This window comes from Mytilus californianus, unplaced genomic scaffold (assembly GCF_021869535.1).
Source record: "Mytilus californianus isolate M0D057914Y unplaced genomic scaffold, xbMytCali1.0.p SCAF_9, whole genome shotgun sequence".
Taxonomy (NCBI): domain Eukaryota; kingdom Metazoa; phylum Mollusca; class Bivalvia; order Mytilida; family Mytilidae; genus Mytilus; species Mytilus californianus.
The window spans coordinates 865,511-879,238 of record NW_026262745.1 but is presented as its reverse complement, the minus strand read 5'-3'; the positions used below and the strand labels follow the sequence as shown (position 1 = coordinate 879,238).

General features: G+C 31.2%; 1 protein-coding gene across 20 annotated transcripts in view; it reads left to right on the top strand.

The window, feature by feature from the left end:
- The window catches only part of LOC127716125 (teneurin-m-like), a 210,057-nt gene that overhangs the window by 95,033 nt on the left and 101,296 nt on the right, over positions 1-13,728 (top strand). For 18 of the 20 annotated variants that reach the window (XR_007988771.1, XR_007988773.1, XM_052222216.1 and 15 more), the window contains 4 exons: positions 2,307-2,663; positions 8,927-9,238; positions 9,651-9,777; positions 13,371-13,582. Coding sequence is in view for 18 of the 20 variants with exons in the window: in XM_052222216.1 (XP_052078176.1) it covers positions 2,307-2,663; positions 8,927-9,238; positions 9,651-9,777; positions 13,371-13,582 (1,008 nt within the window). In the remaining 2 variants the exon portion in view is untranslated. Of the gene's footprint in view, positions 1-2,306; positions 2,664-7,455; positions 7,611-8,926; positions 9,239-9,650; positions 9,778-13,370; positions 13,583-13,728 lie in introns of those variants that run through there. The other 2 variants (XM_052222223.1, XM_052222221.1) reach the window with 2 other exon arrangements.

Here is a 13,728-nt window from a genome sequence, read left to right as displayed (position 1 = left end):
ACATTGGACATCTTACTTAGCTCTTTAGATTCAGATTAATCTAGTTGCTTCACGGTTTATTTTATATTCTGACATTATAAACATAATCAAACATTGTTTATTCTGCTTAAATACCTTCTTATATACAGCGTTTATACAGATACAAATCACCTGTGAAGTTTTCATAATCCTCCCGTCAATTACATGTAATAATTAGTAAAGTTTGGCTAAAATGTGATTATAACATTGTTGGATATAGTTGTGAAAATGATGCAAACTTACCAAAATGCCTTGGAATTTCGGGGTATGTATTTTATTTCATTTCATGGGAAATTTTCAGTAACAGTATCTCTTAATTTCTTATTTGCATAATATATGGGAAAGTGTTGTAATCATGAAAAGATAGCTTAATGGCTGAAGTATTACCTTAAAAGGTGTACCATAATTTTACAAACTTTTTCCAAATGTCGATGATTGGTGCCTGAAGTTGCTCGTATTGAAACCATCTGGAATCTACATCGACTTGAATAAAATTTTACATTTAATGAAAAACATGCATTTTCAAGGCATTACAATATTTGGAAACATCTTTAACAACAAAATAAAAAGAGAATTCAACTTTTTTTTAATTATCTATTTTTAGTATAGATTGCAAAATAGGTTATGCCAACTACATATTCAAGATTTAGAATTAGTGATTCATAACGCCTCCATTTAGAAGAAAAGTGTTCCGCTGGGTAAAAACAGCTTAACACTGGTTTAGTTCAAATTAACTTTATATCTTTTGCATAAGAATTGGGTAAGGAATTAAAGTAAATACAAATATGACATAAGCTGTTCCCAAGAAGTACATATTATATATGGAAAGGGAGTTAATCCTGACATGAATGTTGATGACCCTAGGGAGACAGACATGAATCATCCTGATCTTTATCCTGTCAGCCTCAGTGTTTAATTACTACATGTTGACTTAATCATCCTAATAACTCCACTTTAAAGTTTTATTTCTGACCAGTTTTCTTTAATGTTTGAGAACTTCATCAGTGTATTTTATTATACTTTAAAATCAGAAATTAAAGTGCTTTTTCTTATTGCTTAATCTGACAGCTCATTAATTTTATTTGGCTGATTCGTAACAAAGTTCGGACATCATTGTTAAAAAAAAGTACCAAAAACGGTATCATTAATGCAACTTTGAAATATGTTTAAAATCTGAATCTTAATTTTCAAGTGATAATTTCTGAATCAGCAATAGTACTTATATTTCATTTGACTTTATTTCGTTTTCTTCTGTTTTCTTCTGTTTTCTTCTGTTTTCTTCTGTTATATAAATTGATGCATGTTTTTTTCTTTCATTTTATTGGTATTGTATGGCAATTGTACTTAAAGTTTGATGTGTATATTGAGACATCAGTTCCTTTTTATCAGGTTTCTCATGAAACTTATTTTATAAGCTTTGAAATTTAGCGAATATAATTGTTCAATGTCAGCTTATAAATGTTCCTCATTGACAATCCTGAACTTATTGGCTCTATGGTGGCCCTATATGGTTTGCAATTTCAGCTTAAGGAATGTTCTGCTTTTATTGTGCTGTATTTTTAACGCTGGCTCTATGAAGCCCTATTCAGCTTGTGAATGTTACCCTGTTTTAAGGTCCTATAATTCATTATCATTTTCATTATTTCATCTGTCATATGTCACATGTCATTAGATATCTACTTCATTCATTAACTCAAATTGCAACCAAAATTCATAAGACATCATATCTCATTACTTCATATTACATTTTACAATACAATTTTAAGATTTGATGAAGTTGTGTTAAAATAAAGCACTTCCTTTCTACAAACACCCATGCAGGAGGTCATTTAGTCAAAAGTTTAAAGATAAGTTTGAACTTGTATTTGAAATCTTGATCTGTTATTTTAAAGAAGTATTTGTGACGTTATTGAAAATGGTACTTGAATTAATTATATATCATTTGTGAGTCTAGTGAACTACAAAAATACTGCTAGAAAAAAACACCCTGTAAGGTTATCTTCTTTTTTGTCAGATTTGCTTATTAGATATCCCATTGGATGTTTTCAACCAATGGTTATATTTAAAGTATTACTTGCAATTCACTAGATTCTTGGATGGTAAACAGGGATTGTCTCAATGGAACCTTCATAAGTGAAACATTATTTATTTGTAACTAATAGCTAACCAAAACCAAGTTTTACCTGAGCATGAAAGTGTTTTGAGACAATCCCCCGTATTATTTGTTGTTGCTTTTAATTACTGATTGTTTTTGTGTATTTTTAGTTTTGCTTTTGTTTTGCTAATAGGACTCACACCTGACGTCATTTCAGCGGTGGACCAAAAGGGTCGCCATGACAACCCAAAGGATCCACAGTTGTATCATTACAAGAGTGGTTCTGAAGGTGACCTTGATTCAGATCAAGAAAGGTCAGCAAAACATGCTTCTTTAAATGTAAACCACCAGGGCTCTCAGTGTTCTATTTCATCAAATGAAGTAGATCATGAACCTACACGACAAAACGGGAATGTATCACGATTATCTATGAGTGATTCTGAGCAAGAAAATGTTTCCCATCATCGTCATTCCCATGCTTTCCACCAGCCACATGTGCACCAACCTTGTATGGCTCACCATGTACCATATCCAGCATTACATCATGCAGGTAAATCTTTAGTTATGTCCCTTTGTTTTAAACAAATTACCTCCCTTACATTTGAATGACTGAAATTATCTACATTTACATGTAATTCTAAATGACTGTTATATGTTCTCTCTATTCATTTAAATGTCTTCACTGTTCGATGTTAAATGTCAAGAATAGACAGTTGTTTGATAAATAACAAAAAGAAAATTTTTAAAATTTGATGCGTAGTTTAAAATTGATTGGTATAACATTTGAAAAAGAATACACATGCTAGAGTTCTTTGATGGTATTAAGAATAAAGAGATAGCATCAGTTTTGTATAGAATTAACAAATAATAGGAGAGTTAATATCTCTGAATTTATGGAGATAAACTTTACTGAGGCAAGCGAAACAATTATACAAATCAAAATGTCATAAAGTTTTGTGGAAATAATGAAGAAAATTGTCCAAATAGAGACAGATCATCAATCAAATAGAGAAATAATGATTGTACAAACATTAGAAAAGATGGCCACTGTGAACTGCAGACGACAAAAATGTGATGGATGATGGGTAATTTGATAAGATGGCACTCTGGGAAGTGTCATTTTATATATTGAGTAGTGGTGAATCATGAGGTGGAAAAGTATACAAATCTTATACAAAAATAATATATTGCTATTAGCACTAGCTGTATTTGTAGAAATCCTTTATGAAACTGACCAAATATTCAGTTTAAAAAGAAAGCAAACAAATTGAGCAGACATTATTTTTTCATCTGACAAATATCTAGTACTAGTCTTTCTGTCAGTTTTTATGCCCCTGCCGTAGCAGAGGGGGCATTAAGTTTTACCCCTGTACGTCCGTACGTCCCGAAATTGGTTTTTGCTCTCTAATTTAGTTTGCCTCAACCAAATGTTATGAATCTTATACACAATGCTTATTACCACAAAACACAGATCAAACTTGAATTTTGGTGGCATCTCTTTTACCGTTCTAGAGTTATGTCCCTTTACAAATGGAAAACTTGCTGAATTTTTCGTTTCCCTTCTCCAACTTTAGTTTGCTTCAACCAAGTGTTATGAAACTTTTACACAATGCTTATTACCACAAAACTCTGATTAAGTACGAATTTGAAAAAAAATTACCTTTCTTGAGTTATGTCCCTTTATAACGTTATATGCAAGCGGGGGCATCATCTGTGTCCCATGGACACATTCCCTATTTATCGTATAAGTTGTATCTTTTGTTAAGAAAAATTGTATAATAATTTTTCTCATGGTGAAAACCTTATTTTGACCTCTAGATGTCTTTCTTGTTTTTGTGTCATTGAGGTTGCTGTCTTATTGACATAATATTTGAAGATTTGGTTTCAAATGCCTAATACAGTTGGCCTCTTTTCACATTGACAAATAACAAACACTAAATACATGTACTTCTAGACTCCGTCTAAACACAGTTAGTGATTTGTTGATCTTGATGAAAAGATACAAAAATCAAATATCCATGAAAATACAATTTTCATTCAATCTATGAAAATAACTGAATCCACAGTACATGAGATTTTTCATAGATTTGGTTAAATGTAGTTAAATGAGTCATTTATTGGGGCAAATTGTATTTAACTTGACATTACCCAGTGTCTGACAACCTTCTCAGACTAACTGCTATAACAACAAAAATAGGAAATGATGAGATATCAGTAGGTTGGCTCTTGGCAAAAAAATGTGATGTCAAGTGGACGTCTTATTTATCATTTATATTCAAAACACTTTAGCTTAATGGTGAAAAATGGTATCATTCTAGTGTATTACAATTAAGTCAAATGTTAGGCATGTATAGTCTGATGAAGGAGTAAAATGGTAACAGCCTTGTAAGTGCTTTAGTGAATAGGTCCTGTTATAATGGCGTAAATAGAGAGTAAGTTGAAGTAGCCATTTAATGGGAAATTGAATATAAAAAAAACTCTTAAGCACTTATTATAAAAATGATTATCAGGGTTGCTGTTGCATAATTATTATTCTAGATAATAGGTTCACACTTATGCCGGAGCCTGTTATTATGTTAGCTCTAAAAGTAGGTGACAACGTTAGCTTCGGAAAAAAATGATTCATTGACCGTCTATCTAGATATGACAGGCTGTCTTCAGAGACTTTTGTGAGTTTTTTGTAATATAATATTACTTCAATCATCATAGAATAAATTGTATTTTTGTGATGGAGTGAGGAACCATGATATTACTTTATTATATGGAAGATACTCTGATATTGCATGTTATGATTCCATTAGAACTTGTCCTGTCATTTGATTTACAACACTTTCCTGGAATCTGAGCCTCTTTTCGTATACTTTAATGGCTGTTTATGTATATGGTTCTGGTCTTGATTTCCTAATGACATACTGAAGTTCAGAATTGTCAGTTGTCTTTGTATTGCATATAAGATTGTGAAATGGTTTTAGAAAGTCACTTACATTTTCTCTCTCTAATCTTGAAAGATTTATGTATTTCTGGTATTGATGCTTTATTTTTTATTGGTAGTTATGAATGATATATAGTCACTAGAAGGTTAAGCAACAAGAGAAAAATATTAAGATATGAAATAAGTACAATTTAAAAGGTTACTTACATTAAGATTAAAACAAACCACACAACATTTAAACAAAAGCAGGTGGGTTACTCAAGTGTTTTGGCACGATACAGTTCTAGCTTCTGTGGTCCTGAGCAGTGCCTACTGATCTAAATGTACTAAGTTGTTGGAAGGATTACTTAGGGTTGAATTGACAATTACAGTCAGCTTACATGTGAAGATATGGACAATGTTGTTAAGAACCCTTAATCGAGTAGTTGTGCCATTGGCAGCATGCCATTCTATCTTGATGGGCAATGCATAAACTGAAGAAAAGTCAAGAATCATAATGATTTGACAAGAATGGAAATTTTACAACAGGAAAATTGAAGTCATATTATTTTCGATAATTTTTAAATTTCAAATGGTGTAAACTTCAGTGTTAAGTATTAATGCAGTCTAAATTTTCTATATTATTTCATACAGAAGCTTTTGTATTTTGACAGATTGACTTCCTATAGTATATTGAGAACAAGATATCATTAACAGTACTTAATGTAATCATCACATAAATTTTTATTTTTTTGTTAAAGTATAGATAGATAGATGTGTTCATATGAAAAATGAGAGTATGATCTGTTATCTACAGGGGAGTCTAGGATTACCATCCTTTCACCTCAGATCAAGATAAAATAGATAACTATCAGTTAAATTACAACATAGATCACAATTTACACAAGTGAATTGACACATCCATGCACTTTTATCTACTAAAACTGTCATTTTTGCTATATATGAAACCCTGACTTGGTCATTGAACCAGAAAATTTATTGAAAATTTTATAACTAAATCCTGCTGTTATCTTATAGTGGTGTATTATAGAGGGCATAAACAGAAAGGACTTTAAATTTATCTCCAAAATCTTTTTTTTATCTTCAATATCTTCAGATGTTTGTAATCCATTGATTGTAATAACTATCTTATGTAAATTTTTATATTGATATAAAAAAAAAAGGTGTAATATACATGATCGATTTCTCTATTTCTGTATTGAAGAATGAATGTGTATGTCTGAATGTTAAATATTAAATTAAACAAAATGAAAAAAAAAAAAGAACTGATTAATTTATGGAAGGAACAATCAATGAAAAGTCAGAACTCATTGGTCCTTAATCAGAAATAAATCAATATTTATAACCCTATTATCATCAGAACTGCTGGAATATTAATTAACCCCAGATTAGAGTTTTATCAGCAGTTATTGCCCTTGATTGACTGATAAGTAGCACATTTATACAATGTTTTGCTATCTATATTTGAATGTTTTATGACACAGTTAATTTTGCACTAGAATTTTATCATGTGCCAAGCTGTCAAAGACTACACAAATTTTATTGCATTCTTTTGATAAACATTACAATAAAGTTTATAAATTGTTATGTTGTTGAAAAAATATGGTGCTGTGATTCATATATGTAAAATGTTGTCATAGATTAGGGCATTTTTTATGGAATCATTGGCTTAAGTGATCTAGGTGAAGCAGCATTCAAACTCAATATGAAAATAAACATCTATTTATAACACCATAAATTTCCATTTATTGTAAATCTGCTGTTTTCTTGCAGTGAGGGATGGAGAGAAATAACATTTCGGTCCCAATATTACCATGGTATAATGTCACTAATTTACAAATGGACTTCTAAGTTTTTTATTTTTGTATAAATGCAATCAAATGCTAGGTCAGTTGTTCATAAAAAAAAAGAATTGTGGATATGTTTTTGAAGTACAATAAAATGCAGACCTGCCAACTATCCCGATTTATGGGGGATATTCCCCATGAGAGGCCTTGACCTGAATTTTGAAATTCTTTATTTTATCAACTGAACACCTCAAAACAGGGTATTTAATCACATACATACTCATTCAAACAATACAGTAGTAGATTAAAAACAGTTCTGACAATATAAGAAAAGCATTAGGTCCAGTTGACCTTAAAATTCCCCATGGATATTTTGAAAAGTTGGCAGGTATGAAAATGTATCTTACTGGGACTAAACACGAAAAAATGTGTGACCAAAGTTTAAATTCTTAATATTTGTAGTGCAAAACAATTCATAACATTGTCTCTGACAAGAGAGTATTTCATTACATAATATGTAAGATATAATAAACAAGGTCAGAAAGGGAATCTAAAGTAGTTCATTTTCTATAATTTAAAGTGTCACATACCAAAACAGGTTGGTATTAAGTTTCACAACTGGCAATTGTTTAAAAGTACAAGTTTTAACTGTCTTTTTATTGTTATCCATTTCTGGAATGTTTTTTTAACCAAGCTGGATATATACATTCATTGTCAGAGCACAAATTTTATTGTGTGAATTGGAAAAAAATGGATTTGTTTTGAGTTGAATTATAAGGTAAAACACTTATACTGAATTTGAAGTACAAAATACATATTAAAAATAAAGGGTGTGATACGATTGCTGATTATATAGCTGGCCACCAGTGATCAAAGGTCAAAGATGTTAACAACTGCAGGTCATTGTACCGCCTTCAACAATGAGCAAAACCCATACTGTATAGTAGGCTGAAAGAGGCCCCGGCATGACAATATGCCCAACAGGTATTTTCAGATTTCAAAAGCCAAAATGGGGCAGTCAAAACTGTCAAAGGATACCTTATATTATTATTACCTTCAAACAAATAATATGCAGTGTCATGTCTGGAAAAAAGGAAACTTCTTTGCTATAGAAAGCTGACTTCAAAAGTAAAATTTGTAACTCTAAATTGTTTTTGTTTTATGAGAATATGATAGGAATTGTAATGTGTATTTACATTATCATAATTTCTAAGTGGTCCTCTGTGGAGGTAGCTGGAATATATACAAATATTACAGAAAGTTTATTTGAATTGCTTAGTGTAAATCAAAACTAGGTGATAAAGCACCAGGCATGAATAAACAATATCAATGCATTGTCTTATGGAATGCCATAATAATAGCTATCTCTTAATAATTTATATTATTAATATCTGAAGCAAAGCAATTTTTACACAGTTCATTTGTTGTAACTCACAAAAAGATAATAAAATAGCATCAAATGTGAGATATAAATAAAAACACATCAATACAGAAACACAAGAATGTCATATAGATATGGGTTTTCCTTACAGTTGTAAGACCACATTATATCTCATCAGTAACCCAACAAGAGGAATTTACATATAGACTAGAATTAGAATAATTTGAAATTGATTTTCTCCAAAAATGTCAATTTTCATGGTTAGTGAGATTAAATCTTTTCGGTTTAATTTTTTTAAACATTTAGGCTTTTTGATTCTAGGTCGGAAGGAATCATGAAACCAACAAAAATTAGAGCTTCAGTAAAAGTAATACTTTCACAGCAGTTTTTCTAAAATTATACATGGCTAACCATATGGCACTCTATTGACTGTCATAGGTTTATAATTAGGCCGGGGCAACAAGTAACAGCTAAAACATTTCTATGGGGCATATATTCTGACCTTTTGATATTGAATGAGCTTAACATTGAATACTAGTTGTATCAAGTTTTTATCAAATTTGAAATGTTTTAAAAATGTTTCAAAATTTATGACCCTGTTGATATTTTATCCAAATAATTGAGCCAGAGGAAACATTCATATTAGATGAAGTAGGTAAAAAAAAGATATACAGTTAGCAATATAAATGAAATCTGTCTTTTATTCATTTCAGCTACAGCACCAGCATTTCCTTACCTTCCCCCGCCCCCTCCACCACCCATAGAAGACATTCCAGGAAGGACACCAATACAGAAACAGAGGTCATTAGGTCAAGGATCTAATCGTGGAACTTACTCTGATGCTGAAACTTGTGTGTGTCATAGACATTATGGTGACTCATATAGTGCTCATTATCATAGGGGACATTACTCTGACATGGATACATCGTCACGGTTACGACATTGTCCATATTCTGAAGGAGAAGTTTCTGATTTTGAACCACATTATTTAGAACAAACTCCCTCGGGGAATGTTTATATCCCAGGTATAGTATGATTTATATTGTAGAAAGAGTTATTGCCCTTAGGAAGGCTAAAACGAACATCTTAGTAATAATAACTTGTTTAAAGAAAAAGCAGAAACTACCTGAAGAATGAGCAATACTTCACACTTAACACTAAAAAAGACAAAACAGTGAGTAAAAGTTAAAAAAAAAGACAAGACAACATCAGCTAAAATGTTAACATTTAATTTAATCAGTGGCACTGACCGTGCAAGACCCTCATGGGTAGTCAAGGTCGTTGAAACCCCCCTTCGTCATCAGTAAACATGAATGAGATAGAAACCCAACAACATTAACTATCGAAACAAATGAACATTCAAACGTTTTCATCAGATCTTGGTAGTTGTTAATGTACTGTAGATGCAGTATTTTATAAAGTCTTATTTCTTTTTAGACGGTCAGCCTCGTTTTCCACGAACAGTTCCACGCTCAGGTTCATGTCATCAAGAAAAACCATGTTCACAGTCACGCACATCAAATACAGTTCCTAACCATTGTCAGAATGGCCATGATTTAGATAGGTAAAGTATTATCTGTTAGTTTGTTGTCATATTGATAGTAGGGTAAAAAAAATTGTCAGAATGGCTATGAATTAGATAAAAAGTAGAATACTATTGTGACTGTCTATCTAATAGTATTATCAGAACAACCATGTTGTTTCTGACACACAGTTCTTTGCTATTATCATGACTTAGACAACTCATAAAGAAGAATCCTGATTACCTTTTTGTAACACATATTTACAGTTTGCTACAAATTTTACCATTGAGATTATTTCATGTCTGTCAGTTTGTTTCATATTTTTAAGCTGCCAAATTATATTTTTTTTTTTAACTTTCTATTGCATATTCTAAATCTGAAACTGCACAGTTCCTTATATAAAGGGAAGCATTAATTGCCAGATTTGTTCTATTTTTGATTGTCTGATAATAAAGTGGTTTATATTCCTTCTGAGACTAGTCCTATTCTACCAATTCAAAACTTGAGATGATGGATAACCTATAATGAACTTTATATATCATTATTGTTGTCAGGTCACATTTTTCTGTTCTTTTGTTATGTTTAGATATGTCTTAATAATATTTTGTTATGATTAATGATAGACAAGTAATCTCAGAAGCTTGTTTTCTAGTTATATTAAAGCTAATGGTCAAACACTGCCAAGACAAAGACCAATTATTTTTGGCTTAGAGATAATATTTATTGTCTTTTACATCAGATAAAAACTGCAGTTTTGGTAAATAACTCATTTATTTCTTACGAAAAAAGAAAGTATGATTTGTTTAATTTACTTCCTGCTAAGATATGATCAGTTATTTATTCCCTGGATGATAAACATGATAAAAAACTGGTAATAAAACAAAACAATTTCACAGAGAGAATAGATTTATAATTGATCGCAAAAACTCAACTCAAAGAACTAAATAAAAAGGTAATTCCAGTCTATAACCAAGAAGTTCTGCTAGCAACTTAGTTGGTAGCAGTTTCCATGCTAAACAATGTTTATTGAAAACCTACCTGTCCTTGTATGTCAGAACTGCTTACTTGTCCCATTGCAAGAGGTTAATGTTTATTACTTGGGACAGAGACCCCTTTTGAACAAACAAATATCAAGAGAGGGAAAGAATCTATTTTTGTGATTATGAAGTCTTTCAGTCATCCTTTAGAATTCTTAGAAAGAAATAAAAACAAAAACTAAAACAGTCATAAACTAAGCATTTCTATAGATGTTTATTGTACCCGATTACTTAGCTACTTTAACACTTACTGATTAATGCCCATGTCTCCAGACAACCTTTTCAGTAAATGTCAAATTAATGGAAGAAGTTGTTTGTGCTTAGATCACAGTGTGTTTCTGGAAATGTGGACATGATGGAAGAAGCTATTTGTACTTAGATCACAGTGTGTTTCTGTAATAAGTAGTTGGTAATTGCCTGCTGGTAGATTGTCATTCATAAGTAATTGTTAATCATTTGTGGTGGCCATTTGTTTAGGTTGTCCAGGATGTTTGACTGAGTGAGAAGACATGGTTTTAGATTTAAATAGATAAGTAATTGATGATTATAAGACATTGCTAGTTTAGGTCACTGATACTTATCGTTAATTACTTGGAATGGTCCTTGTTTTCAGTTGATGAAGGAAAGTTTTTCCATGACATTGAGATGTTTTAAGGTCACTGTTAACGTAATTCTAGACTTTCTTTTCATATTCTAATAATGGAAGGAAGATGTTCAGCGGAAATTAACGGAAATAAGACATATTTGTTTACACCAAGTATAGAATGTTATTGATTAATGGGGACAAAGTAAATAGTTGTCATTTTCTTGGAAGATGTATGTAAATTTATTGAAGCATTTTTCTTTATCCCACATAGTTGTTTAGGACATTAAAAAAAAAGTTCAGATATTTTATAGTGAAAAGTTTCAACTCATTTTCCTACTGTTCATAGATTTGATATCCAATTCTAAGCAAGTTGATTGCAATTTCATTTTTGACATCAGTATTATGAAATACGACCAGGGCAATTTCCTTATAATAATACAATGTCATTTTTAAACATAGTCCTGTCTACATGTAATTTCCTTTGCAAGTCTAATGCTGTTTATTTTTTGCAAAATTTTTCACTGACTATGCTCAGATTACATGACTAGAAATAATTCTGAGTTTTCTTTTAATTTGCCGCATTGATTGCTTAACTGTTTTAAATTATCTATATTGATCTTCAGTCTTATACATGAAAGATATGTTGATTTTGGATATATAGAGAGAGAGATTACAAATTAGGCAAATACTTCTATTTTTAACTTGAAATTATTTACTTCATCATAAAAATTCTGAACTAGTCAATCTTTATTTCTATTTATAGATGATAATGTACATTGTAACTGTTTAATAAACTAAAATTACTAGTTAGAATTGTTCTTCCAATACCAAATGAAAACAAGTCTTTATTTTAGTGTCTTCTAGTTCCATTTTAATTAAGTTAATTGATTCCGTGCAGAGATAATTTATACAACCATTCTCATTTTATCTCTCAGCAGCAGATAAAAGTGTTGTTTTCTAAAGTGCATTAAAAAGATACAATAATACTGATAGCCTGCCATCTGCAGGACTGACAACTGTCATCATGATGTGCATGTGTCGTGTTGTCGTGCAGTGTTTGTGACATTACTGCATCGTTGTAACACAACTTAATTGGCATTGACGATTGTAGGGAAATAAATGAAACAACCTTCAGTCTATCGGCACTGATCGTTTTCCATGGAACACTTTACACTAGGGATTCTTTAATTAGGCTTTTTAAAAGCAATATTCTTAAGTCGTCTTACAATAGGTTTGATTAGTCAACCGTGTTTTACTGGCATCGGTGCAAGGTCTTTACCGTTTTTCATCAAAATTAATTCTGCAACTGGTGGCAGAATTTCTGTCGAGGAATTCTTCTGGAAAACCATAACAATATTGTGCACAAAATTTACCGAGATATATGTTCTGATTTAAGTATTTCGTTGATAATTTATTGGAATGGTAGAGCAATATTAATTTACATGAAGTGACATTTAACTTAGGAAACATTCGAATACTTATTAGCCTGAAAGCTCATCAGCTAAGTGTGAAGTCGTTAATGGTCTTTAAGTCATTCAAGTGCTGACTTAAGACAAAAACAGTGGCAATAGTATTACAGAATGCAGTCCATAGCATAAAAAAAAACATTTTTAAACGTTGCTAACAGAAGAAAAGCTACTTTGGGAATCTATGGCTTCAGTGACAATGAAATATTCAGCTAAACCTAATTGAGGAATTATTGATTAATATTTAGTTTGTAGTTCTTTTTTTAGTAAACATTTCTTCAAAGTTGACATAGATGTATTAAAGTGGTCAGGAGTTGTGCAGTTTATAATCTTAGCACTTTGGGGTGATGGAAGATTAACTAAATGAACTTACACAGTGTATCAGTACTGCACATTGAAATCTGTGGTTGATGTTCTAGAACATCAAATTTGGGATTTAAAAAAAAAAGACAATTGAATTATAAAAAAAGTGACTTGAGGATCTACATTTGTTTTACTACTTCTGTTTAGACTTGAGTTGTGACAATAATGAAATTATTTTTCAGGCATGCCTTCACCCACCCAGGATTTTCTTGTCCTCAGCAACATTTAATGGGTGGTTATCCACCTCCTGTCACAGACGATTATTATTATTCCAAATTTAACTGTACAGGAAAACACATGAAGAAATTACAGCGTGGGTGTACGTGGCGATGTACTGCTTTAGTGCTGGTGGCTATCTGTGTAGTATTGTTAGCTTGTACATTATATTTTGCAGGTAAGATGCAGATTTGCTAAGGTCAATTATAGAGTGACCATTTGACTCTTATAAAGAGGAAGGGGTATTAGGAAGAAATTTCAGACCTCATTTTTTTGGTGTGACCATTTGACTCTTATAAAGAGGAAGGGGTATTAGGAAGAAAT